At 38.2% G+C, this 25,575-nt stretch overlaps 1 protein-coding gene across 9 annotated transcripts in view; it reads left to right on the top strand.

The window, feature by feature from the left end:
• Positions 1-25,575, top strand: part of MEIKIN (meiotic kinetochore factor) — a 102,969-nt gene that overhangs the window by 24,964 nt on the left and 52,430 nt on the right. For all 9 annotated transcript variants that reach the window (XR_014838767.1, XM_085014554.1, XM_085014552.1 and 6 more), the window contains one exon: positions 10,596-10,635. Coding sequence is in view for 8 of the 9 variants with exons in the window: in XM_085014554.1 (XP_084870680.1) it covers positions 10,596-10,635 (40 nt within the window). In the remaining variant the exon portion in view is untranslated. The remainder of the gene's footprint in view (positions 1-10,595; positions 10,636-25,575) is intronic.

The raw sequence follows: 25,575 nt of genomic DNA, 5'->3' as shown, positions 1-25,575 counted from the left end.
CCTCTTTTCTCTTTGGTTACTGTAATTTTGTTTTCTCTGTCTGTGAGTCTGTTTGTTATATAGATTAATTTATATTATTTTTTAGATTCCACATATAAGTGATTTCATATCATATTTGCCTTTCTCTGCTGACTTACTTCACTAAATATAATATCCTTTAGGTTTGTCCATGTTACTGCAAATGGCAATATTCCATTCTTTTTTATGACTGAATAGTATTCCATTATATATATATGATTTATATATATATATATATCACATTTTTTTTCACAGTATGGAAGCACTTATTTAAATTAAAATTTTTTGCCACAATTCAAAATATTATTTATGTAAACATCCACATACAAAATCATGCATGGATGCAGCTCAGATCTGGTGTGGCTGTGGCTGTGGCTGTGGTGTAGGCCAGCAGCTGTAGCTCTGATTCGACCCCTAGCCTGGGAACCTACCTACGCCATGGGTGTGGCCCTAAAAAGAAAAAAAAAAATCAGTGAGGGCTTGAAATGACTTATCTAAAGAAACCATGGCTTGGTGTGGATAAGCAATGAGATCCTGCTGTAGAGCAGAGGGAATTATTTCTGGTCACTTGTGATGGAACGTGATGGAGGATAATGTGAGAAAAAGAATGTATATACATATATATGTATGATTGGGTCACTTTGCTGTACAGCAGAAACTTTGCAAATCAATTATAAATTTAAAAAAATCATGCATGAAAAACTACCTATCAATTTCTAGATATTAGCTATCCCTTTGGAGGTTGGGGGAAAGGTGAGGTCATATTGTATTTATTTATTTATTTATTTATTTATTTATTTTTTGTCTTTTTGTTGTTGTTGCTGCTATTTCTTGGGCCGCTCCCGCGGCATATGGAGGTTCCCAGGCTAGGGGTTGAATCGGAGCTGTAGCCACCGGCCTACACCAGAGCCACAGCAATGCGTGATCCGATCCGCGTCTGCAACCTACACCACAGCTCACGGCAACGCCGGATCGTTAACCCACTGAGCAAGGGCAGGGACCGAACCCGCAACCTCATGGTTCCTAGTCGGATTCGTTAACCACTGCGCCATGACGGGAACTCCCATATTGTATTTATTTCTTAAAAGATAATTGAAACAAATATGTCACAATGATAGCCCCTGTTTAATCTTGAGGAAAGTACCCGGGTGTCTGTTTATTGTCTGTTCCCTCTCTTGCTTGATGAGACAAAGAAGCTGTTTGGAGGAACAGTGCTGAGGAACAGTTCACACTCAGGAACAGTGTGAAGCACAGAGATGAAGAAAATTCTCAGTTTAAAAAAAAATTTAGGAGTTCCCATCATGGCTCAGAGGAAATAAATCTGACTAGTATCCATGAGGATGCAGGTTCAATCCCTGGCCTCACTCAGTGGGTTAAGGATATGGCATTGCCATGAGCTGTGGTGTAGGTCACAGAGGTGGCTCGGATCTGATGTTGCTGTGGCTGTGGCGTAGGGTGGCGGCTACAGCTCTGATTCAACCCCTTGCCTGGGAACCCCCATATGCTGCAGGTGTAGCCCTAAAAAGACAAAATAAAATAAGAAAATAAAAAAAAATTATTAGAGTATTGTCGATTTACAATGTTATGTTTCAGGTGTATAGCAAAGTGATTCGGTAATATATATACACATATACATATATCCATTCTTTTTCAGATGATTTTCCTATATAGGTTATTACAGAATACTGAGTATAGTTCCTTGTGCTAAATAGTAGATCTTGGTTGGTTATCTATTTTATATATAGTAGTGTGTTTATGTTAATCCCAAACTCCTAATTTATCCCTTTCCACCATATTTCCCCTTTGGTAACCATAAGTTTGTTTTAAGAATCTTTATGTTTTGTAAATCAATTCATTTTGTCATTTTTTTTAAATTCCACATATAAATGATATCATATGATATTTCTCTGTCTCCCTTTTTATTTATTTATTTATTTATTTATTTATTTATTTATTTATTTATTTGCCACACTCATGGCACATGGAAGTTCCCAGGCCAGGGATCAAACCTGCACCCCAGCAGCAACGCAAGCCACTGATGGGACAACACTGGATCCTTAACCTTCTGCAACAAAAGGGAACTCCTGATAATGTTTTTCTCTGTTCGACTTACTTCATTTGTGTGATAATCTCCAGGTCCATCCATGTTGTTGCAGATGGCGTTATTTTATGGCCGAATAATATTCCATTGTGTATGTGGGGGGGTTGGGGTTAGGGTTAGGGGTTAGGGTTAGGATTAGGTTAATATATACATATTACATCTTCTTTATTCTTGTCGTTAGACATTTAGGTTGCTTCCATGTCTTGGCTATTGTACATAGTGCTTCAGTGAACATCAGGGTGCATGTATCTTTTTGAAGTAGAGTTTTCATCTTTTCTGAATGTATACCCAGGAGTGGGATTGCAGGATTGAATGGTATCTCGATTTTAAGTTTTTACAGTTTTCTGTAGTAGCTCTACCAGTTTACATTCCTACCAACAGTATAGCAGGTTTCCTTTTCTCCACACCATCTCCAGCATTTTTGGTAGACTTTTTCATGATACCCACTCTGACAAATGTGAAGTAATATCTCACTGTGTTTTTGATTTGTATTTCTCTAATAATTTGTGATGTTGAGCATCTTTTCATGTGCTTGTTGGCCATGTGTCTTCTTTGTAAAAATGTCTATTTAGGTCTTCTGCCCATTCTTTAATTTTATTTATTTTTTTGTTTTTTTCTAGTGCCGCACTCATGGCATATGGAGGGTCCCAGGTTAGGGGTCTAATCGGAGCTGTAGTAGCCGGCCTACGCCAGAGCCACAACAACGCAGGATCCAAGCCAAGTCTGCAATCTATACCACAGCTCATGGCAATGCCAGATCCTTAACCCACTGAGTGAGGCCAGGGATGGAACCCGCAAGCTCATGGTTCCCAGTCGGATTCATTAACCTCTGAGTCACGACGAGAACTCCCTTTCTGCCCATTTTTTGATTTGAGTTTGTTTTTTGATATTAGTTCCATGACCTGTGTGTGTTTATTGGATATTAAGCTCTTGTTAGTCATGTCATTTGCAAATATTTCCCCCATTCTGTGGTTGTCTTTTCATTTTGTTTATGGTTTCCTTTGATGTTCAAAAGCTTTAAGTTTAATTAGGCTCAATTTGTTTGTTTTTGTTTTGATTTCTTTTGCCTTAGGCATCTAATCTTAGAAGATATTGCTGTGATTAATGTCCAAGAATGTTTTGCCTATGTTCTCTTCTAGGAGTTTTAATGTTGTTATGTTTTATATTTATGTCTTTAAACCATTTTGAGTTTATTTTTGTATATGGTGTGAGGAAGCGTTCTATTTACATGTAGCTATCCAGCTTTACCAGCACCACTGTTGAAGAGACTCTTTTCTTCATTACGTATTCTTGCCTCCTTTATTGTAGATTAATTGACCATGGATGTGTGAATTTATTTCTCAGTTTTCTATTCTGTTCCATTGATCTATATGTCTCTTTTTGTGCCAGTACCAAGCTGTTTTGATTACTGTAGCTTTGTAGTATTGTCTGAAGTCTGAAAGGGTTAAGCCTCCTGCTTTGTTCTTTTTTATCAGGTTTGCTTTGGCAGTATTGGTCTTGTGGTTCCATATGAATTTTTGGATTATTTGTTCTTGTTCTGTGAAAAATGTCATGGGCATTTTGATAGGGGTTGCATTAAATCTGTAGATGGCCTTGGGTTGTATGGATATTTTAACAATATGAATTCTTCCAGTGCAAGAACATGAGGTATCTTTTCATTTTGTAAATTCATCTTCACTTTCCTTAATCAGTGTTTTATAGTTTTTAGCATATAGGTCTTTCACCTTCTCAGCTAAATTTATTCTTAGGTGTTTTTTTGATGTGATTTTTAATAAGACTTTTTACTTTCTCTTACAGGTATTTCATTACTAGTGTAAAGAAATGCAGTATATTATTATATATTAATCCTGTACCCTGCTACCTTGCTGAATTAATTAGTTCTAATAGTTTTTGTGTGGTGACTTTTGAGTTGTTTATACAGAGTATTATGTCATCTGTAGTTTTACCTCTTCCCTTCTACTTAGATACCTTTTATTTATTTTTCTTATCTGATTGATGTGCCTAGAAATTCCAATACTATGTTGAATAGAAATGCTGAGAGTGGGCACCCTTGTCTTCTTCCTGAATTTAGTGGGAAGGCATTCAGGTTTTCACTGTTCAGTATTATGTTGGCTGTGGGTTTGTCATAGATAGCTTTTATTAGGTTGGGATATGTTCCATCCGTGCCCACTTGAATGAGAGGGGTTTTGTTTTTTGTTTTTTGTTTGTTCGTTTGTTTTGAATGAGAGTTTTTTAAATCATGAACGGATGTTGAATTTTGTAAAATGCCTTTTCTTTGTCTATTGAGGTGATCATGTGGTTTTTGTCTTCTCTTTTGTTAATGTGGTATATGATGTTGGTTGATTTGTATATATGGAACCATCCTTACAACCCTGGATTGAATCCAGTTTGATTGTGATGTATGATCTTTTTTTTTTTTTTTTTTTTTTTGTATTGCTGGACTTGGTTTACTAATATTTTGTTGAGTGTTTTTGCCTCCTTTATTTTTTTCTGCTTCTTAGGACTACAGGTATGGCATATGGAAGTTCCCAGGTTAGGGGTCGAATTGGAGCTGCAGCTGCTGGCCACAGCCAGAGCCACAGCAAGGCAGGATCTGAGCCATGTCTATGACCTATGCCACAGCTCACAGCAATGCCAGATTCTTAACCCACTGAGTGAGGTCAGGGATCGAACTTGCATCCTTATGGATGCTAGTTGGGTTAGTAACCTGCTGAGCCACAACAGGAACTCCCAATTTTTGGCTCTTTATTCATCAAAAATATTGGCCTATAATTTTCTTTTTTTTTTTTTGTAGTATCTTTATCTGGTTTTGTTATCAGGGTGATGATGGCCTCACAGCATTAATTTAGAAGTATTCCCTTCTCTTCACTTTTTTGGAATAGTTTGAGAAGGATAGATATTAGTTTTTTGTATATTTGTATAATTTGTATAATTCCTCAGGGAAGCTGTTTTGTTCTGGACTTTTTTTTTTTTTTTTTGTCTTTTTGTCTTTTTAGGGCTGCACCCATGGCACATGGAGTTTCCCAGGCCAGGGGTCCAATCGGAGCTGTAGCTGCTGGCCTATAGCACAGCCACAGCAACACAGAATCCAAGCCGCATCTGCAACCCACACCACAGCTCACGGCAACGCAAGATCCTTAACCTACTGAGCAATGCCAGGGATCGAATCCGTGTCCTCATGGATGCCAGTTGGGTTTGCTAACTGCTGAGCCACTACAGAAACTCCTCAATGAGTTTTTTAAATTATAGGTTCTGTCTCATTTCTAGTGATCAGTTTTTTTAAAAATATCTGTTTCTTCTTAACTCAGTTTTGGCAGGCTGTATGTTTCTAAAAACTTGTCCATTTCTCCTCAGTTGCCCAGTTTTTTGGCTTATAACTGGTCATAGTATGTTTTTATTATTTTTTGTATTTCTGTGATATCAGTTACTTTAGGTTCTCTTTTCTTTGTAAGCCTGGCTAGATATTTGTTGATTTTGTTTATCTTTTCAAAAAACCAGCTCTTGTGTTTAATTCATCTTTTCTATTATTTTTTGATCTCTATTTTACTTATTTCCTCTCTGATCTTTATAATTTCCTATCTTCTGCTGACATTGGGTTTTGTTTGTTCTTCTTCTTCTTTAATTCTTTTAAGTAGTAAGTTAGGGTGTTAACTGATATTTTTCTTGTTTCTTGAGGAAGCCTGTATGACTGTGAACCTCCTCTTTTTTTCACTTTTTTTTTTTTGTTACCCTGGGCCAGGGATCAGTTCTGAGCTACAGTTGCAACTCATGGTGCAGCTGCGGCAGTGCTGGATTCCCCAATCCACTGTGGTTGGCCTGGGCCTGGACCCTTGTCCTGGTGCTGCAGAGACGCTGCTGATCCAATTGCACCACAGCAGGAACTCCTGAACTTCCCTCTTAGAACTGCTTTTGCTGTATATATCATAGATTTTATATGGTTATGTTTTCATTTTCATTTGTCTTGAAGTATTTTCTGATTTCTTCTTTGATTTCATCATTGACCCATTGGTTTTTTAGGGCATATTGTTTAGTCTTTGTGTGTTTTTTCTTTTCCCATTTTTCCTTCTGTGGTTGATTTCTAGTTTAATACCATTGTGGTCAGAAAAGATGCTTGAAATAATTTCTGACTTCTTAAGTTTGTTGGGGCTTGTTTTCTGACCTAATATGTGTAGTCTATACTGGAGAACATTCTATGCATGCTTGAGAAGAGTGTATATTATGGTTTCTTTGGCTGTAGAGTTCTGTAGATGTCATTTAGGAAGTCTGTTGGCTCATTAATTTTCCATCTGAGTGATCTGTCCATTGATGACAGTGGGGGGCTAAAGTCTCCTACTAATATTGTATTATTATCCATTTCTCCCTTTGTGTCTGTTAGTATTTGTAATATATATTTAGGTATGCCTATATTGGGTGCATATATGTTAATGAGTATAATTTCTTCTTCTTGTATTGATCCCTTCACCATGACATAATGCTCTTCTTTGTCTTTCTTTATGAATTTTGTTTTAAAGTCTATTTTGTCTAAGTATTGCTGTCCCAGCTTTCTTGTCATTTGTGTTTGCATGAAGTATCTTTTTCCATTCCCTCACTTTCAGTCTGTGTGAGTATCTTTCACTCTGAAGTGAAACTCTGGTAGACAGCATATTGTAGGTTCTTGTTTTTTGTCGGTATGCCACTCTATGTCTTTTTTTTTTTTCTTTTTTGGTCTTTTTGCCTCCTCCAGGGCTTCTCCCGTGGCATACAGAGATTCCCATGCTAGGGGTCTAATCGGAGCTGTAGCCACCGGCCTACACCACAGCCACAGCAACACCAGATCCGAACTGCGTCTGTGACCTACACCACAGCTCATGGCAACGCCGGATCCTTAACCCACTGAGCGAGGCCAGGGATCGAACCCACAACCTCATGGTTCCTAGTCAGATTCGTTAACCACTGTGCCACGACGGGAACTCCTGCCACTCTATGTCTTTTAACAGGAACATTTAGTACATTAATGTTTAAAGTAATTATTGATAGGTGTATATTATTGCCATTTTAATTCTTGTTTTATAGTTGTTCTTGTAGTTCTTCTTTGTTCATTTTTCTTTCTCTTTTTCCTTTTGTGGTTTGATGATTTTCTTTTGCAGCATTCCTGAGTATCTTATTTTCTTGATGTTTGTGTATTATTTGTATGTTTTTGATTTGTGATTACCATGGATTACAAGTATGTTTACCCACAATTATTTCTACTTGCTTTAAACTGATTGTCCTACAAGTTCAAACACATTCTAAAATATCTACTTTTTGTACTCCCCTCCCTTACATTGTGTGATTTTAATGTTCTATTTTGCATCTTCATGCTTATCCTTTTGTTGTTAATTGTAGTTATAATCAATTTTACACAATTTTGTATTTTTTTTACTCTATGTACTGACTTATTTAAGTGATCATCAATCTTTTTATATATTTGCCTTTCCTAGTGTGATTTTTCCCCTCCCTATAGGTTCTTGATTTTTTGATATTTAGAAAAGACCTTTCAATATTTCTTTTAGACTAGGTTCAGTTGTTGAATTCTTTTATTTACTGCTTGTCTGAGAAATTCTTTCTCTCTCCTATTCTAAATGTTACTCTTGTTGGGTAGAGTATCTTAGGTTGCAGATTTTTCCCTCTCAGGACTTTGAATATAGTATCCCACCTTCTTTTGGCCTGCAGCGCTTCTGCAGATAAATCAGCTGATAGTTTATGGGGGTTCCTTTGTAACTGACTCTTTGTTTTTCTTTTGCTACCTTGAGAATCCTCTTTTTCATTAACTTTTGCCATTTTGATTATGATATGTCTTGGTGTGGGTCTCTTTGGGTCCATTTTGTTTGAACCCCTCAGTGCTTCCCGTAGCTGAATATCTGTTTTCTTCTTTAGGTTTAGGAAATTTTCAGCTGTAATGTCTTCAAATGTATTTCCAATCCACCTCTCTCTCTCTGTTCCTTCTAGAACCTCTATTATGTATAAATTGGTACATTTTATATTATCCCATGGATCCCATATGTGCTTCCTTTTTTTTTTTTTTTAATCTTTTTAGGGCTGCACCTGCAGCATATGGAAGTTCCCAGGCCAGGAGTCTAATCAGAGCTGCAGCTGCCGGCCTATACCACAGCCACAGCAATGCCAGATCCAAGCTGCATCTGCAACTTATGTCACAGCTTGTGACAATGAGGAATCCTTAACCTACTGAGCGAGGCCAAAGATTAAACCCACATCCTCATGGATACTAGTCGGATTCTTAATCCAATGAGCCACAACAGGAACTCTGCTTTCAATTTTTTCATTTGCCTTTCTGTCTGCTGTTCTGATTGGGTGATTTTCTATTATTCTATTTTCCAGATTACTTATTTGTCCTTTTATGTCGTTAGCCTGCTATTCATTGTGTATATATTGGTTTTTATCTTGGCAATTGAATTGTCTATTTTCACTTGATTTGTTTTTTATAATTTCTAGTTCCTTGTTACAATTATTTGCATTTCTATCGATAATTTTTCTCAATTCCATTAGCCTTTTTATTACCACTTTTTAAAATGTAGGGTCCAGTAAACTGGTGAGTTCTGTTTCATTGTTTTTTCTTATAGGGTCATTCTCTGTTCTTTAAATTGGAAGAAGTTCCTATGCCTTTTCATTTTTACTTCACTTTCTCTGTCTCTGTGAATTTAAGAGAAATAGTTATCTACTGTGGTCTTTTTAAAAATAATTCAATAAATTTTATTATATTTATTGTTGTACAACCATCATCACAACCTAATTTACTGCAGTCTTGAATGCTGTTTTTATGTGGGAGCATCCTGGTCCAGACTGGGTATGTCCAGTCTTTTTGATGCAAGGGTTGGTTTTGTACCAGCCATGTCCTTCTTCAGATGGTGCTGGCTGTTATTCCCTTAAGACAGGTTTTGGTTCTGGGGTATCTAGAGCCTATGCAGAATGCAAGATGGAACTTCCTCTCTGCTCATTGGCTGTCACCATCCTGTTGGAGTCAGGGTCTGCGTCCTAGTTTTTGGATTATAAGCTCTGAGGGTTGCGTTTTGATCAGGCCCTTGAGTGCATGCCCTGCCCCAAAGGAGATATTGCTGAACAAGTGAGGCCCATTGGGTCACAGAGAACCTGTGCACTGCCTGTGTAGTTTTGCTCAGAAGAAGCTCACAATCACATCCCTTTCTCTCTTGTGTTTATCCCAGATTTAGTGCAAGACCATGGTGTGATGTAGGCTGGGCCTGGGAGTCAGGGTATTGTGACCACAGGAACTAGGAGACTTTGTTGCCACCTGATGCCTGGACTGCCTTTGTGGCAGACCTTTCCACGGACCTGTCTGCCTGGATCTGCCACAGAGGTGTGGTTTGGGGTAGATGGAGCTGGGAGAGGAAGTGCTGCCTGTTCCTGAGTGCTGATAGTGGCCTCCACGGTTCCACCTGGATTGTACCCCAGGCCTTTTGGGTTGTCTCTGCTTAGCCAGATTGAGCCTTTTCCTGGGGCCTCTGTGATCAGGGGTCAGCACGTAGCCACTGCACGCTATTTTGACCCCACCTCGTGCACTCACTAACAGTGCCCACCTCAGCTCCACCCAGATCACACCCCAGACACCCTAGTCTGTCCCTAGGTAGCTAGACCACGTCTTTGCCCAGAACTTCTGTCAGTCTGGGGCCAGAGTGCCTTCCCCTTTGGGTTGGGAAGTGTCATGAGGCTCTCTCTACCCTGATGGCAGCATGTGAGTACTCCTCATAAGTAGTCTTGGCTTTTCCAACTCTTCTGTCTCTCTCAATGGATTTCCTTGCAAACAAGAGGGCTTTTCTCCTCTGCACAGGACCCCGAGACTGTGATGCCCAGGTTGTAGCTTGACCTGCTCACTCCCCAGGGTGAGGGTCCACCCAGTGTGAACCTTTTCTTCCTTACAGATCCCTCCCAAGGACATAGGTCCCAACTCAGTGCCTTTTTTTCCATCCACACTGGTTATGTGGAGATCTTTCTGGCAGCTTTGTTTATATAGGAATTTTTTCTGCCAGTTTAGAGTTAGGTTCCCATGAGAATTTTTCCATACGTAGATGTATTTTTTTTTTTTGTCTTTTTGTCTTTTTGTCTTTTGTTGTTGTTGTTGTTGTTGTTGCTATTTCTTGGGCCGCTCCCGTGGCATATGGAGGTTCCCAGGCTAGGGGTTGAATCGGAGCTGTAGTCACCGGCCTACGCCAGAGGCACAGCAATGCAGGATCCGAGCCGCGTCTGCAACCTACACCACAGCTCACGGCAACGCTGGATCGTTAACCCACTGAGCAAGGGCAGGGACCGAACCCGCAACCTCATGGTTCCTAGTTGGATTCGTTAACCACTGCGCCACGACGGGAACTCCCGTAGATGTATTTTTGATATGTTTGCTAAGGGAGGGGAGCTCCATGTTCTCCTACAATCTTGATACCTCCTCCCCTGACATGTATTTCTAATAGATTTTTTTTTCCTTTCCTAGGTACCTCTTCAGAAGACTATCAAAAATGCCATAGAAATATGTAAGAACTAACATTTTTATAACATTGTTCTGCTTTTAAAAACCTTTGTGTTCTAATAGTAATGTAGCAAGTATGATTGTGAACCCACAAATTCATTTACTTTTTTACTTGGTATTGTTGAGGACTCACTGCATGCCATAACTGTTCTGATGGCTGGAGATATATTTACCTCTCTAGTTGCTGTAATGAACAAAATTGATTAAAAACAAAATCTCTGCCTTCATTGAGACCACATTCTTATTGGAGAAGATGGACAATAAATACATAAGCAAGTAAATTTATACTATGCTATATGGTAGTGAATGCTGTGGACAAAAATAAAGCAAGATAAGGAAGATAAGATAAGGAATATTGGGATAGAGGTTTGTTCTTTTAAGTAGTGTGGTTTTTGAGTCACCACTGAAAAAGTAGCATTTGAGCAGAGACCTAAAGGAAGAGAGGAAGCTATGTAACTCATTGGCAAAAAGAGCATTCTTGGAGTTCCCCGGGGGCCCAGCAGTTAAGGACTTGGCATTGTCACTACAGTGGATCAGGTTACTGCTGTGGCTCAGGTTTGATCCCTGACCTGGGAAGTTCTGCATACTGCAGATATGGCTAAAAAAGAGAGAGAGAGAGAACATTCTAAGAGTGAATAGCTGGAGCCATGCCCTGAGGCAAGAAGGCCTGGGTTCCTGGTGTGAGGTGAGAGAGGAATAAGTTAGGAGATGAAGTGGAAGAAACAAGAGGCCAGATCATACAAAGCATTTCAGGTAAATATAAGAGAACTGAAAGGCCTTTGAAGGGTTTAAAAGGATGATATGGTATGATATGATTTATGTTTTGAAAGAGTCACCCTATCTGCTCTCTTGAGAACAGACATGAAGGGGCAAGGAATTAAAGAGGTTGTAGTTAGGAAAGTGCTACCCTAATGTGGGCAAGAGATACTTAAGTATGGACCAGAGTGGCAAGAGGAGAGATAGTTAGAAGTCAGATTTTGGATATTTGGGGGTGGGGGGTAGAGGAGAAAAAAATAGCTTTATTACTTTGCCAGGCAAAGAGCAACACAGTGGGATAATGTCTCCAAAAATTGTGTGTCCCCTGGATATATTTGGAAAACAGAACTAACAGGATCCATTAAAGGGCTGAGTAGTGAAGTATAAAAGTAGTCAAGGCTAACCTGACAGTTTTGGCTTAGGCATCAGGAAGGATGGAGTTGCCGTTTATGAAGATGGGAAGACTGGAGTTCCCTGGTGGCTCAATGGGTTAAGGATCCATTGTTGTTGCTGCTGCCACTCGGGTTGCTGCTGTGGCATGGGTTTGATCCCTGGCCCAGGAATTTTTGTAGGTTGCAGGTACAGCCTTAAAAAAAAAAAAAAAAAAGATGGGGAAGACTGAGGATAAACGTATTACTTGGGGAAAATAAGTTTGGTTCAGGGCAAGTAGACTGAAGGGTAGGATATATGAGGGAGACATTCAAGGAGGTGGTTATATTCTGGATCATAAATGGTTTTAAAGGCTGGTGTTTTTATTTTTTCCTGAATGTCATGAGAGCCTTTGAAAGATTTTCTGTAGGACTGTAAAATACAATGAATTCCTTTTAACACCTACTCTTTAAAGTTTAAAAGAACTTATGCAAAATTAATGTAAATTTAAAAGCAAAATCAAAAGACACCATCAAGAAAGTGAAAATACAATATACAGAATAGGAGAAAATATTTACACATCATGTATTTGATAAGGGATTTATTTCCATAATATATAAAGAACTCTTAGAATTCAAAATAAAAGGACAAAAAAAAACAATTTAAAAATGGTCAAAGTATTTATTTTTTAAAATGGATACTTTCTTTGTTTATTTACTTATTTTCCTTTTTTTAGAACCATACCTGTGGCATTTAGAAGTTCCCAGGCTAAGGGTTGAATTGAGCTGCAGCTGCTGGCCTATACCACAGCCACACAGTATCCAGGCTGCATCTGCAACCTACACCACAGCTCACAGCAACGTGGGATCCTTAACCCATTGAGTGTGGCCAGGGATTGAACCTGCATCCTCATGTATACTAGTCAGGTTTGTTACTGCTAAGCCACAATGGGAACTCCTAATTTTTAATAGGAGCTATAGATTGAAAATGTAATAGAGCAAAAATAAATAGGCTATAACAGTTGAGTCAGATGATTTAATTGAGCCATACTTTGTCTCTAAGCTTCTTGAGAAACAAGGAAAATGTCTATAACTATTTGATAAATTTTGTGTCCTTCAAATAATCATATGCAACTCTTGCTGTCTTATAACCAGATTTTTTTAACCAGAATTAAATGCTAGACAGTACAATGCTGTCTTCTTTGGTGGGGACCTATAGAATAGGTAGGTATTTTGTGCTAAGTGTGTGGGGGTTAGGATTAATATACTTTTGAGAGAAAATTTCTGTAAAACTTTTAATTACCCAACCAAAATTCTTGCCTATAATCCTACCTTTGCAGATGTATGCATTATCATATTTCTGTCTTAAAGTGATCACTCATGCAGCAAAGAAGAAGATGGATAAAGAGTGATTAGATTGAATGGATAGCTATCATGGCATGCCAAGTGAGGCATGATTAGGATCTGAAGTTTAGCAGCAAGAATAGCATAGAAGGAAAATTTGAGAACAGTTCAGGAGGGATAATCAACTTTTTTAAATCATTGATTGGTTAAGGGAGGAAGATAGAGTCCAAGTTGACCCCCAGCTCTCTGATTTAAGAAGCTGAATGATGACCCATTCACTAGCTGAAGGAACACAAAAGAAAAAACATGAGTGAGTTGTGGTAACAGGTTTGGAAAACACTGAAATACCTACAGCACTCTGAGGTGAAATATCCAGCAGGTATTCAGATATTGCAGCCTAGAAAATAAGGGAAAGAGTCTGGACTGAAAGCATAGTTGTCCCTCTGGGAAGATGTGTAGAATCAAAAAAGAATAGCATTAGGGTGACAGCCTTTTAAAAGTTATGCTTGTTATGCTTGTAGCTAAACGATGATTAATTCTTGAAGAAAAGAATATCTATTACTGTTATTCTTGGGGAAATTGGTCTTCTTTGGTGAACAACAGTGAAAATTCTAAGGATAAATTATTAAGAAAATACAGCTTTATTTACTTAGGCTGTGCCTGTTGCACACAACAGTTCCCACGCCAGGGATGATCCTCTACCACAGCAGTAACCAGAGCCACAGCACTGACAGAGCTGGATCCTTAACCTGCTGAGCCACCAGGGAACTCCTGATTTATTTTTTAAAATAACTACTCTAAACTTCTCAAGGGCTTTGATCATCTTTCTCTACCCTATTTAGCAGGGAAATGATGAGTTAAACTTTCAATGCCCTCCAGTTACTTCGAGGTAAAAGTTACTTTTGGGTAAATGTTGAGTCTTTCAGATTTTCTCCCATTCCATATTCCTGAGGATGGCATATAGATAGGTGTTCATACCTCTTGATTTGCCTGGGACAGTCCCAGTAGGTACCTGTCATTCTGACATAATCTTTAACAGAATTCTCTTCTCCTTTCAGAAAGGTTCCAGTTTGGATGAATAGTCACCCTAAATATAGATGTATAAGCATAGGGGCAGGCCAGACATGGCAGGGGTAGAGATGAAGCTGAGCTTGAGGGTGTCTGGGATCTATACATTGTCTCTGGATTTTTAATTTATGCTACAGATTTCAAGACTAGTTATATATCTGGGGTGGATTATACTGTTTTTTTTATACTTCTTTTTTATTATTATTATTTTTAATAGTTATTTCCCCAATTCAGCTTTTTTCCTACTGTACAGCATGGTGACCCAGTTACACATGCATTTACACATTCTATTTTCGCACATGATCATGCTCCATCATAAGTGACTAGACATAGTTCCCAGTGCTACACAGTAGCATAGTTTGTAGGTAATAGTTTGTATCTATTAACCCCAAGCTCCCCAACCACCCCACTCCCTCCCCTTCCGCTCCCCCTTGCCAACCACAAGTCTATTCTCCAAGTCCATGATTTTCTCTTCTGTGGAAAAGTTCATTTGTGCCTTACATTAGATTCCAGATATAAGTGATATCATGTGGTATTTGTCTTTCTCTTTCTGACTTACTTCACTCAGTATGAGAGTCTCTAGTTCCATCCATGTTGCTGCAAGTGGTATTATTTCATTCTTTTTTTGGCTGAGTAGTATTCCATTGTGTATATATAGCACATCTTCCTAATCCAATCATCTGTCAATGGACATTTAGGTTGTTTCCATGTCTTGGCTATTGTGAATAGAGCTGCAATGAACATGAGAGTGCATGTGTCTTTTTTTTTTTTTTTTTTTTTTTGTCTTTTTTGTCTTTTTGTTGTTGTTGTTGTTGCTATTTCTTGGGCCGCTCCCGCGGCATATGGAGGTTCCCAGGCTAGGGGTTGAATCGGAGCTGTAGCCACCGGCCTACGCCAGAGCCACAGCAACGCGGGATCCGAGCCGCGTCTGCAACCTACACCATAGCTCATGGCAACGCCGGATCGTTAACCCACTGAGCAAGAGCAGGGACCGAACCCGCAACCTCATGGTTCCTAGTCGGATTCGTTAACCACTGCGCCACGACGGGGACTCCCATGTGTCTTTTTTTAAGTAGAGTTTTGTCCGGATATATGCCCAAGAGTGGGATTGCTGGGTCATATGGTAGTTTCTAAGATATCTCCATACTGATCTCCATGTTGGTTATACCAGCTTATATTCCCACCAACAGTGCAGGAAGGTTTCCTTTTCTCCACACCCCCTCCAGCATTTGTTATTTGTGGACTTATTAATGATGGCCATTCTGACTGGTGTGAGGTGGTACCTCATGGTAGTTTTGATTTGCATTTCTCTAATAATCAGTGATGTTGAGCATTTTTTCATGTGCGTGTTGGCCATCTGTATATCTTCCTTGGAAAAATGTCTGTTCAGGTCTTTTGCCCATTTTTCAATTGGGTTGTTGGCTTTTTTGCTGTTGAGTTGTATAAGTTGCTTGTATATTTTAGAGATTAAGCCCTTGTCAGTTGCATCATTTGACACTATTTTTTCCCATTCTGTAAGTTGTCTTTTTGTTTTCTTTTTGGTTTCGTTTGTTGTGCAAAAGTTTGTCAGTTTGATTAGGTCCCATTGGTTTACTTTTGCTCTTATTTCTGTTGCTTTGGGAGATTGAGCTGAGAAAACATTTGTAAGGTTGATATTAGAGAATATTTTGCCTATGTTCTCTTCCAGGAGTTTGATGGTGTCTTGTCTTATATTTAGTCTTTGAGCCATTTTGAGTTTATTTTCATGCACGGTGTGAGGGTATGTTCTAGTTTCATTGATTTACTTGCAGCTGTCCAGGTTTCCCAGCAATTCCTGCTGAAAAGACTGTCTTTCCCATTTTATGCTCTTGTCTCCTTTGTCAAAGATTAATTGACCATAGGTATCTGGGTTTATTTCTGCGTTCTCTATTCTTTTCCATTGGTCTATATGTCTGTTTTGGTACCAGTACCACACTGTCTTGATGATTGTGACTTTGTAATATTGCCTAAAGTCTGGGAGAGTTATGCCTCCTGCTTGGTTTTTGTTTCTCAGGATTGCTCTGGCAATTCTGGGTCTTTTGTTGTTCCATATAAATTTTTGGATTGTTTGTTCTAGTTCTGTGAAAAATGTCATGGGTAATTTGATAGAGATTGCATTGAATCTGTAGATTGCTTTGGGTATTATAGCCATTTTTACAATATTAATTTTTCTAACCCAGGAGCATGGAATATGATTCTACTATTATTGAGGAACTTGTTTTAAGGCCTGAAGTCCTCTACTGAAGACTTCTTATCACTCTAGCTTTCATTGTCCCCCCCCACAAGCCTGTAGAATGTCATTGAAGTCCTCCATCCACTTGGACTCTCTTGCCTTTCTGCAACCCTTGTGGTAAAGTCACCTAGCCACAACTACCCTCTGCCAGGTATTTTGATTCTGAATTTGACCACCTTCTCTGCATTGCCTTTGGTATGTGGAACCTTGAGAACTCGTTTACAATATACAGGAATCAAGGAATTCTCCGGAGGGCTAAAAGAGACCTCTTCTCTGCCTGAGTATCCCAAGCTCCTGTTTTTAGGTTAAGTTTCCACCTTGTATAGATGTAATCTCCTGGAATTCTACATAGAGGGGTTGAAACATGCCTCCTCTACTTTGGGCTTTTTCTTTCCCTCTTTTAATGCCATCTTCCCGCCTGTTACCCAGCCCTCCAGTTTTGGGGCTTGAGGGAGAGAATTCAGCCCCCATTGTCTTACTGCTTGTTTCCTAAGCCTCTGTCCCTTTTATCTTTCCAGTAACCCTTTATGCTTCAAGGTGTAGAGGAGGAAATCTATCTTAGGTCACATGCCAAGTTCTTTGGCTAGTAGTAAAACTCTGTGGTTCTGTCCATCAAGCCTTAATCTGCATGTGTTAATAGGAACTTGAGGAATGTAGCAGGATGTTAAATTTCATGTAGTCTTTTAGTTTGGGCAGTGACCTCAGTAGATGAGAACAAAATTAAAATGACAGTTACCCCACCCCTGTGCTGTGTAGAACCATCCATGTAGAATTTGTAAAAGATTGGTCCAAAACATAATTCTTTCAACATTAATTCAATACCAGTCTCCAAGATATTGAAAAGATTAAGAGCACACTGAGAGGATAGAATGATCAAAAATACTTATTTCTTTGATAAGAGTTGTTGGTAACCTATAGTGAGTCATCACTTCATACCAGTCATAATGGTCATCATTAAAAATCTACAGATAACAAATTCTGGAGAGGGTGTGGAGAAAAGCAAACCCTTCTATACTGTTGATGGGAAAGTAAATTAGTGCAGCCATTATAGAAAACACTATGAAGTTTTCTGGGAAAAAAAAACTAAAAATACAATTGCTATAGCAATCCCACTCCTGGGCATGTATCCAGACAAAACTGTAATTCGAAAAGATACATGCACCCCTGTGTTCATAGCAACACCATTTATAATAGCCAAGACATAGAAGCAACCTAAATGTCAATTGACAGATGAATGGATAAAGAAGATAGACACACACATACACACACACACACACACACACACACACACACACACACACACACACAATGGAATATTACTCAACCATAAAAAGAATAAAATAATACCATTTGCAGCAATGTGATGGGGCTGGATATTATTATATTAAGTGAAGTAAGTCAGAAAGAGAAAGATAGATACCATATGATCTAACTTATATGTGGAATCAAAAGTACAACACAAATGAACTGATCTGTGAAATAGAAACAGACTCATAGACATAAAGAACAGACTTGTGGTTGCCAAGGAGAGGAATGAGGAGGGAAGGATTGGGATTTGGGAGTAGAAGATGCACACTATTATATATAGGATGGATAAGCAACAGAGTCTTATTATATAGCACAAGGAACTATAGTCAATATCCTGTAATAAACCATAATGGAAAAGAATGTGAAAAATAGTATGTATGTATAACTATCATTTTGCTATACAGCAGAAATTAACACATTATAAATCAACTATAATAAAACTTAAAACAAAAAACAAAATTAGCAACAGCAACAAAATAGTTGTTGGTGTCATATGCAAGGAATGGAGAAGACTTTTTCACCTCAAAACAGGAGAGGAAGCTTCAGGAGAACTATTTGGAAAGTTCAACATATGTCCCCTGGAAGTTGTTTTCTGACTCACATCTGAAAAGGCTAAAAGCAAGGTCTGTTAGATGCTTTGGAATGGCCCATAAAGAGGACACTAGATGTACTTTCAGAGTTCAGCACAGCAGAGAGTTGTGCATAATCCCCGTAGGTCAGACATAGATCTAACAGAAGGGTCATCTTAAAAGGGATCCTGCCCAGTATGACTTCCTGGAAAGGACAAAGTAAGCTCAACTGAAAGAAGCTTTAAGTTCCATCATCAGTTGCAAAATCTGAGGACATCATGAACAGCATCAAATGTTCAAGCACTAGGGTTAGGAACCCTTCAAAAAACTTCAGATTTGAAAGTCAGCATTTGGTTATCTGTCACACCAAAGGGCACCAAGATTAGGATAATAGTATCATTCAAGACCAGGAAAGACGTTTCCTAAAATTTCTTTCTGCTACTCCAATGCCTGAGGATCTTAAAAAGTAGTTCACAAATGGAGGAGAAAAAAGAACAAGAAATAGAGGAAAAAAACATGGTTGCTTTCCTCACTGCAGATTATGAGTCTAAGTAAGACGAAGTTGTGAAAAGGAAGACATTTAAATTGGATAATAAGTGTTTAGTGCTGTGATAATATATTGGGCTTTTTATTACTTAAAAATGGCTATTTCCAGAGAATACTATAAAAGCAATGGAATATGCCTGAAAATTCATTCAGGGGCAAGAAAGTACTATCTTGATAGGGTGAATTTAAAGGGGAAATATGAAGGAATAATCTTCTTTTTGCTCACTGAGTTTAATTAGTCAATAATCCAGAAATAGGAATTTTTAAAAAATCATCTTCTCACATTTAGTTTTTAACTCCATTGTCTTTTTTTTTTTTTTTTTTTTTTTTTTTTTTTTTGTCTTTTTAGGGCTGCACCTGGAACATGGTGGTTCTCACTCTAGGGATCTAATCAGAGCTGTTGCTGCTGGCCTATGCCAGAGCCACAGCAATGCCAGATCCGAGCCGTGTCTGTGACCTACACCACAGCTTACGGCAACACTGAATCCTTAACTCACTCAGCGAGGCCGGGGATCGAAACCTCATGGTTCCTAGTCGAATTCGTTTTCACTGCATCATGATGGGACCTCCTTAACTCCATTGTCTTGCTGGGGACTAAGAAATCCCATTTTGGTGGTCACAGGCTGGGCTTTGTAGCCTTTTGTCTTCCTCTTATAATAGCTAATCTTTTACACATTTGTGTGGAACTGGGGCAGTCTCATTTGTCAAAGTGTAAAAGAGAAAAGGATGTTAATTTTTTAAGTATTATTTCTCACGTTACTTAGGATACCTACCACAAGAATCCTGGGAAACGAGATTGCTATTCCTTTTGCATAAATGAGATAGTCAAGACTCAAGATAGGTTAAGTAGTTTTCCAAAGGCCATTCAAGTGTAGGTAGCAGAACTGAGCTTTAAACTGAGTTCTGTCTGATTCTAAACACTATCCCATTGTCCTCTACATTTACTGTCTCACACTGATAAGTTTATAAATATATTGCCTTTTATTAGTTTTTAACTCAAACTGGTTTTTTTTAATTTTTAAAAGTTTTTAAATTCAATGAATTTCATTATATTTATAGTTGTACAACCATCCTCACAACCTAACTTTAGAACATTTCTATCCTACATCCCCAGCCTGTCTCCTTTGGTAACCATAAGTTTTTCAAAGTCTGTGATTCTGTTTCTGTTCTGCAAATAAATTCACCGTATCCTTTTTTTAAGTTCCACATATGAGTGATAGCATATGATGTTTGTGTCTCACTGTCTAGCTTCACTTAGCATGATAATCTCTAGGTTGATCCATGTTGCTGCAAATGCCATTATTTCATTCTTCTTTATGGCTGAGTAATATTCCATTGATTATATATGTACTACATCATCTTTATCCACTCCTCTATCAGTGGACATTTATGTTGCTTCCTTGTCCTGGATATTATATATAGTGTTGCAGTGAACATTGGGGTACATGTATGTTTTCAAATCATGGTTTTCTTTGGACAGATGCCCAGGAGTGGGAATGCTGTATAATATGGTAATTCTATTTTGAGTTTTTTGAGTAATCCCCACACTGTTCTTCATAGTGGTTGCACTAATTCACATTCCCACCAATAGTGTAAGAGGGTTCCCTTTTCTCCACACCCTCTCCAGCATTTTTTTCGTAGACTTTTGATGATGGCCATTCTGGCTGCTGTAAGGTGATACCTCATATTAGTTTTGATTTGCATTTTTCTAATAATTTGCATTTCTCTAATAATGTTGGACCTCTTTTCATGTATTTTTTGGCTATCTGTATGTCTTCTTTGGTGAATTGTCTGTTTAGACCTTCTGCCCATTTTTTGATGGGGTTGTTTTTTTTATATTGAGATGCAGAAGGTGTTTATATATTATGGAGATTAATCCCTTGTTGGTGGCTTCAGTTGCAAATATTTTCTCCCATTCTGTGAGTTGTTTTTGTTTTGTTTAGAGTTTCCTTTGCTGTGCAAAAACTTTTAAGTTTAATTAGGTCCCATTTCTTTATTTTTGTTTTATTGTCATTACTCTAGGAGGTGGATCTGAGAAGATATTGCTGTGGTTTATATCAGAGAGAGTTTGGCCTATGTTTTCCTCTAAGAGTTTTATAATATCTGGTCTTATACTTATGTCTTTAATCTATTTCAAGTTTATTTTTGTGTATGGTGTTAGGGAGTGTTCTAATTTCATTCTTTTCCATGTGTCTGTCCAGTTTTCCCAGCACCACTTATTGAAGGGACTATCTCTTTTCCATTGTATTGTCTTGTCTCCTTTGTCATAGATTAATTGACCATGCTGCTTGGCTTTCTCTCCTGCTCCACTGATCCCCTATTTCTGTTTTTGTGCCAGTACCATACTTTTTTAATAACTGAAGCTTTGTAGTAGAGTCTGAAATCAGGGAGCCTGATTCCTCCAGTTCCATTTTTCCTTTTCAGTATTATATAGGCTATTTGGGTCTTTTTTGTTTCCAAGCAAATTTTAAAATATTTTGTTCTAGTTCTGTGAAAAATGCCATTGGTAATTTTATAGGGATTGCGTTGAATCTGTAGATTGCCCTGGGTAGTGTAGTCATTTTGACAATATTAATTCATCCAATCCAAGAGCTTGGTATATCTTTCCATCTGTTTGTGTCATCTTTGATTTCTTTCATCAGCATCTTATAGTTTCCAGAGTATAGGTCTTTTGTCTCTTAAGGTAGGTTTATTACTAGGTATTTTTTATGTGATTATAAATGGGATTGTTTCCCTAATTTGTCTTTCTGATCTTTCATTGTTAGTACATAGAAATTAAGTTGATTTCTGTGTGTTAATTTCATATCCTACAACTTTACCAAATTCATTGATGAGCTCTAACAGTTTTCTGATAGCACGCTTAGGATTTTCTAGGTATAGTATCATGTATCTGCAAACAGTGATAGCTTTACTTCTTCCTTTCCATTTTGGATTCTTTTTATTTCTTTTTCTTGTCTGGTTGCCATGGCTAGGACTTCCAAAACTATGTTGAATAGAAGTGGTGAGAGCAGACATCTTTGTCTTGTTCATGATCTTAGTGGGAGTTCTTTCAGTTTTTCACCATTGAGGATGATGTTCTCTGTGGATGTGTCATTTATGACCTTTATTATGTTGAAGTAGGTTCCCTCTATGCCCAGTTTCTGGAGGGTTTTTATCAGAAATGGGTGTTGAATTTTGTCAAAAGATTTTTTTCCAATGTCTTTTGAGAGGATCATATCATTTTCATTCTTCAGTTTGTTAATGTGGTATATCACAGTGATGATTTCAAGGATGTTCAAAAATCCTTGCATACCTGGGATGAATCCTTCTTGATCAGAGTGTACGATCCTTTCAATATATTGCTATATTCAGTTTGCTAGTATTTTGTTGAGAATTTTCACCACTGGTATTGGCCTGTAATTTTCTATTTTTGTGGTATCTTTGGTTTTGATATCAGGGTGGTGGTGGTGGCTTCATAGAATGAGTTTGGGAGTGTTCCTTTCTCTGCAATTTTTGGAATAGTTTCAGAAGTGTTAACTCTTCTTTAAATTTTTGATAGAATTCACACGTGAAGCCCTCTGGCCCTGGAATTGTATTTGTTGGAAGTTTTTAAATCACAGTTTCAATTTCAGTACTTGTGATTGGTCCATTTGTCTTTTCTGTTTCTTCTTGGTTTAGTCTTAGAAGATTGTAATTTTCTAAGAATTTGTCCATGTCTTCTAGGTTATCCATTTTATTGGCATATAGTTTCTTATAGTGGTTGCTGCTGATCCTTTGTATTTCTGTGATACCCGTTGTAACTTCTCCTTTTTCATTTTTAATTTTATCGATTTGAGTCATCTCTCTTTTTTACTTGATGAGTCTGGCTAAGGGTTTATCAATTTTGTTGATCTTTTCAAAGGATGAATTTTTAGTTTCATTTGTATGATTTTCTTTGTTTCTATTTCATTTGTTTCTGCTCTGATCTTTCTGATTTCTTTCCTTCTGCTAACTCTGGGTTTTATCTGTTCTGCTTTCTCTAGGTTGCTTTAGGTGTAAATTTAGGTTGTTTATTTGAGCTTTTCTTGTTTCCTGAGGTAGACTTCCCTCTTAGATCTGATTTTGCTGCATCCCATAAGTTTTGGGTTGTTGTGTCTTTGTTGTCATTTGTCTCTGGGTATTTTTTAATTTCCTCTTTGATTTATTCAGTGATCCATTGGTTGTTTAGTAGCACGTTGTTTAGTTCTACATGTTTTGGGTTTTTTTGAAGTTTTTTTATTGTTGATTTCTAGTCTCATGGCAAGGTGTTGGAAAAGATGCTTGGTATTTCAGTTTTCTGAAATTTACCAAGCTTTGATTTGTGACCCAGAATGTGATCTATCCTAGAGAATGTTCCATGGACACTTGAGAAGAATGTGTATTCTGCTCCTTTTGGATGGAATGTTCTATAAATATCTGTTAAGTCCATCTAGTATAATGCATAATTTAAGGTCTGTTTCCTTGTTGATTTTCTGTCGGGATCATATGTCCATTGCTGTAACTGGGTGTTAACCCCCCACACACTATTACTGTGTAATTGTTAATTTCTCCTTTTAAGGCTGTTAACAATTTCCTTATATATTGAGGTGAAATTATGTTGGGTGCATATATATTTCCAGTTGTTATATCACCCTCTTGGATTGATCCGTTGATCATTATGTAATGTCCTTCTCTGTTTCTTATAACATTCTTTATTTTAAAGTCTATTTAGTCTGATATGAGTATTGCTACTCCAGCTTTCTTTTGATTTCTGTTTGCATGGGAAAATTTCTTCCATCCTCTCACTTTCAGTTTACATGTATCCCTAGAGCTGAAGTGAGTCTTTTGAAGATAGCATATGTATGGGTCTTACTTTTGTACCCATTCAGCCAGTCTGTGTCTTTTGGTTGGGGTATTTAGTCTGTTTACATTTAAGGTAATTATTGATATGTATGCCCTTATTGTCATTTTATTAATTGTTTTGGATTTTTTTTTTTTGTCTTTTGTCTTTTTGTTGTTGTTGTTGCTATTTCTTGGGCCGCTCCCGCGGCATATGGAGGTTCCCAGGCTAGGGGTTGAATCGGAGCTGTAGCCACCGGCCTACGCCAGAGCCACAGCAACGCGGGATCCGAGCCGCATCTGCAACCTACACCACAGCTCACGGCAACGCCAGATCGTTAACCCACTGAGCAAGGGCAGGGACCGAACCCGCAACCTCATGGTTCCTAGTCGGATTCGTTAACCACTGCGCCATGACGGGAACTCCCTGGATTTGTTTTTGTTGGTCTTTTTTCTTCCTTTCTTCTCATTCTCTTGTGGTTGGATGAGTATCTTTAGCGTTATGTTTGGTTTGCTTTTTCTTATTTGTGTGTGTATCTAGTGTAGATTTTTGGTTTGCAGACACCATGAAGTTTTGATATATATCTATCAAAAGATTGTTTTGAGTTGCTGGTCTCTTGATTGTAAATCCATCTCAAGTATTCTGCATTTTTACCCTCCTCTTATCATTTCTTGTTTTGGTAGCTTGTTTGTGGATGATTTCCTGCCTTCACTATATGTATCCCTTTACTGGTGAGCCTTATCATTTGTAGTATTTTTGTTTCTAGTTGTGGCCTTTTCCTTTCCAGCTGGAGAATTTCCTCTAGTATTTGTTGTAAAGCTGGTTTAATGTTGCTGAATTCTCTTAGCTTTTGCTTGTCTGTAAAGCTTTTTATTTCTCCAAATCAGAATGAAAGCCTTGCTAGGTAGAGTAATCTTGATTGCAGGTTTATTTTGCCACTCCCTTCTGGCCTGCAGAGTTTCTGGTGAAAAGCCAGCTGATAACCTTGTTTGGGTTCCCTTGTATGTTGTTTCATTTCCCTAACTACTTTTGATATTTTATCTTTGTCTTTAATTTTGTTCAGTTTGATTAATATGTGTCTTGGGGTGTTCCTCCTCAAGTTTATTTTTTATGGTATTCATTGTGCTTCTGTTTTTGAGTGAGTGATTCCTTTCCCATGTTAGGGAAGTTTTTGGCTGTTGACTCTTCAGATATTTTCTCTGGCCCTTTCTCTCTCTCTTCTCCTTATGGCACCTCTATAATGTGGATTTTGGCACATTTAAAATTGTCCCAGGTTTCTCTTTGACTGTCTTAATTTCTTTTCAGTCTTTTTTCTCATTTCTGTCCTGCATCAGTGATTTCCACCAGTCTGTCTTTCACCTCACTTATTCGTTCCACTGGCTCCTGTATTCTCCTGTTGATTCCGCCTAGTAAATTTTTTTATTTCACTAATTTTTTTTTTGCATCTCTACTTGCTTAATTTTTAAATCTTCTATTTCTTTGTTCAGTGTTTCTGGTAATCTATCAATCTTTGCCTCCAATTTATTTCCAAGATCTTGAATCATCTTTACTATCATTAGTCTAAAGTCTTTTTCATGGAGGTTGGTAATCTCCAGATCACTTAGCTGTTTTTCTGTTTGTTTTTTTTTTTTTTTTTGTCTTTTTTGTCTTTTTTGTCTTTTTGTTGTTGTTGTTGTTGTTGCTATTTCTTGGGCCGCTCCCGCGGCATATGGAGGTTCCCAGGCTAGGGGTTGAATCGGAGCTGTAGCCACCGGCCTACGCCAGAGCCACAGCAACGCGGGATCCGAGCCGCATCTGCAACCTACACCACAGCTCACGGCAACGCCGGATCGTTAACCCACTGAGCAAGGGCAGGGACCGAACCCGCAACCTCATGGTTCCTAGTCAGATTCGTCAACCACTGCGCCACGACGAGAAT

This window comes from Sus scrofa, chromosome 2, assembly GCF_054392235.1.
Source record: "Sus scrofa isolate SSC_HxYL_T2T_F1_AM1 chromosome 2, Sscrofa_HxYL_maternal_Yorkshire_Landrace_v2.0, whole genome shotgun sequence".
Lineage (NCBI taxonomy): Eukaryota > Metazoa > Chordata > Mammalia > Artiodactyla > Suidae > Sus > Sus scrofa.
This window is presented reverse-complemented; position numbering and strand designations above follow the sequence as displayed.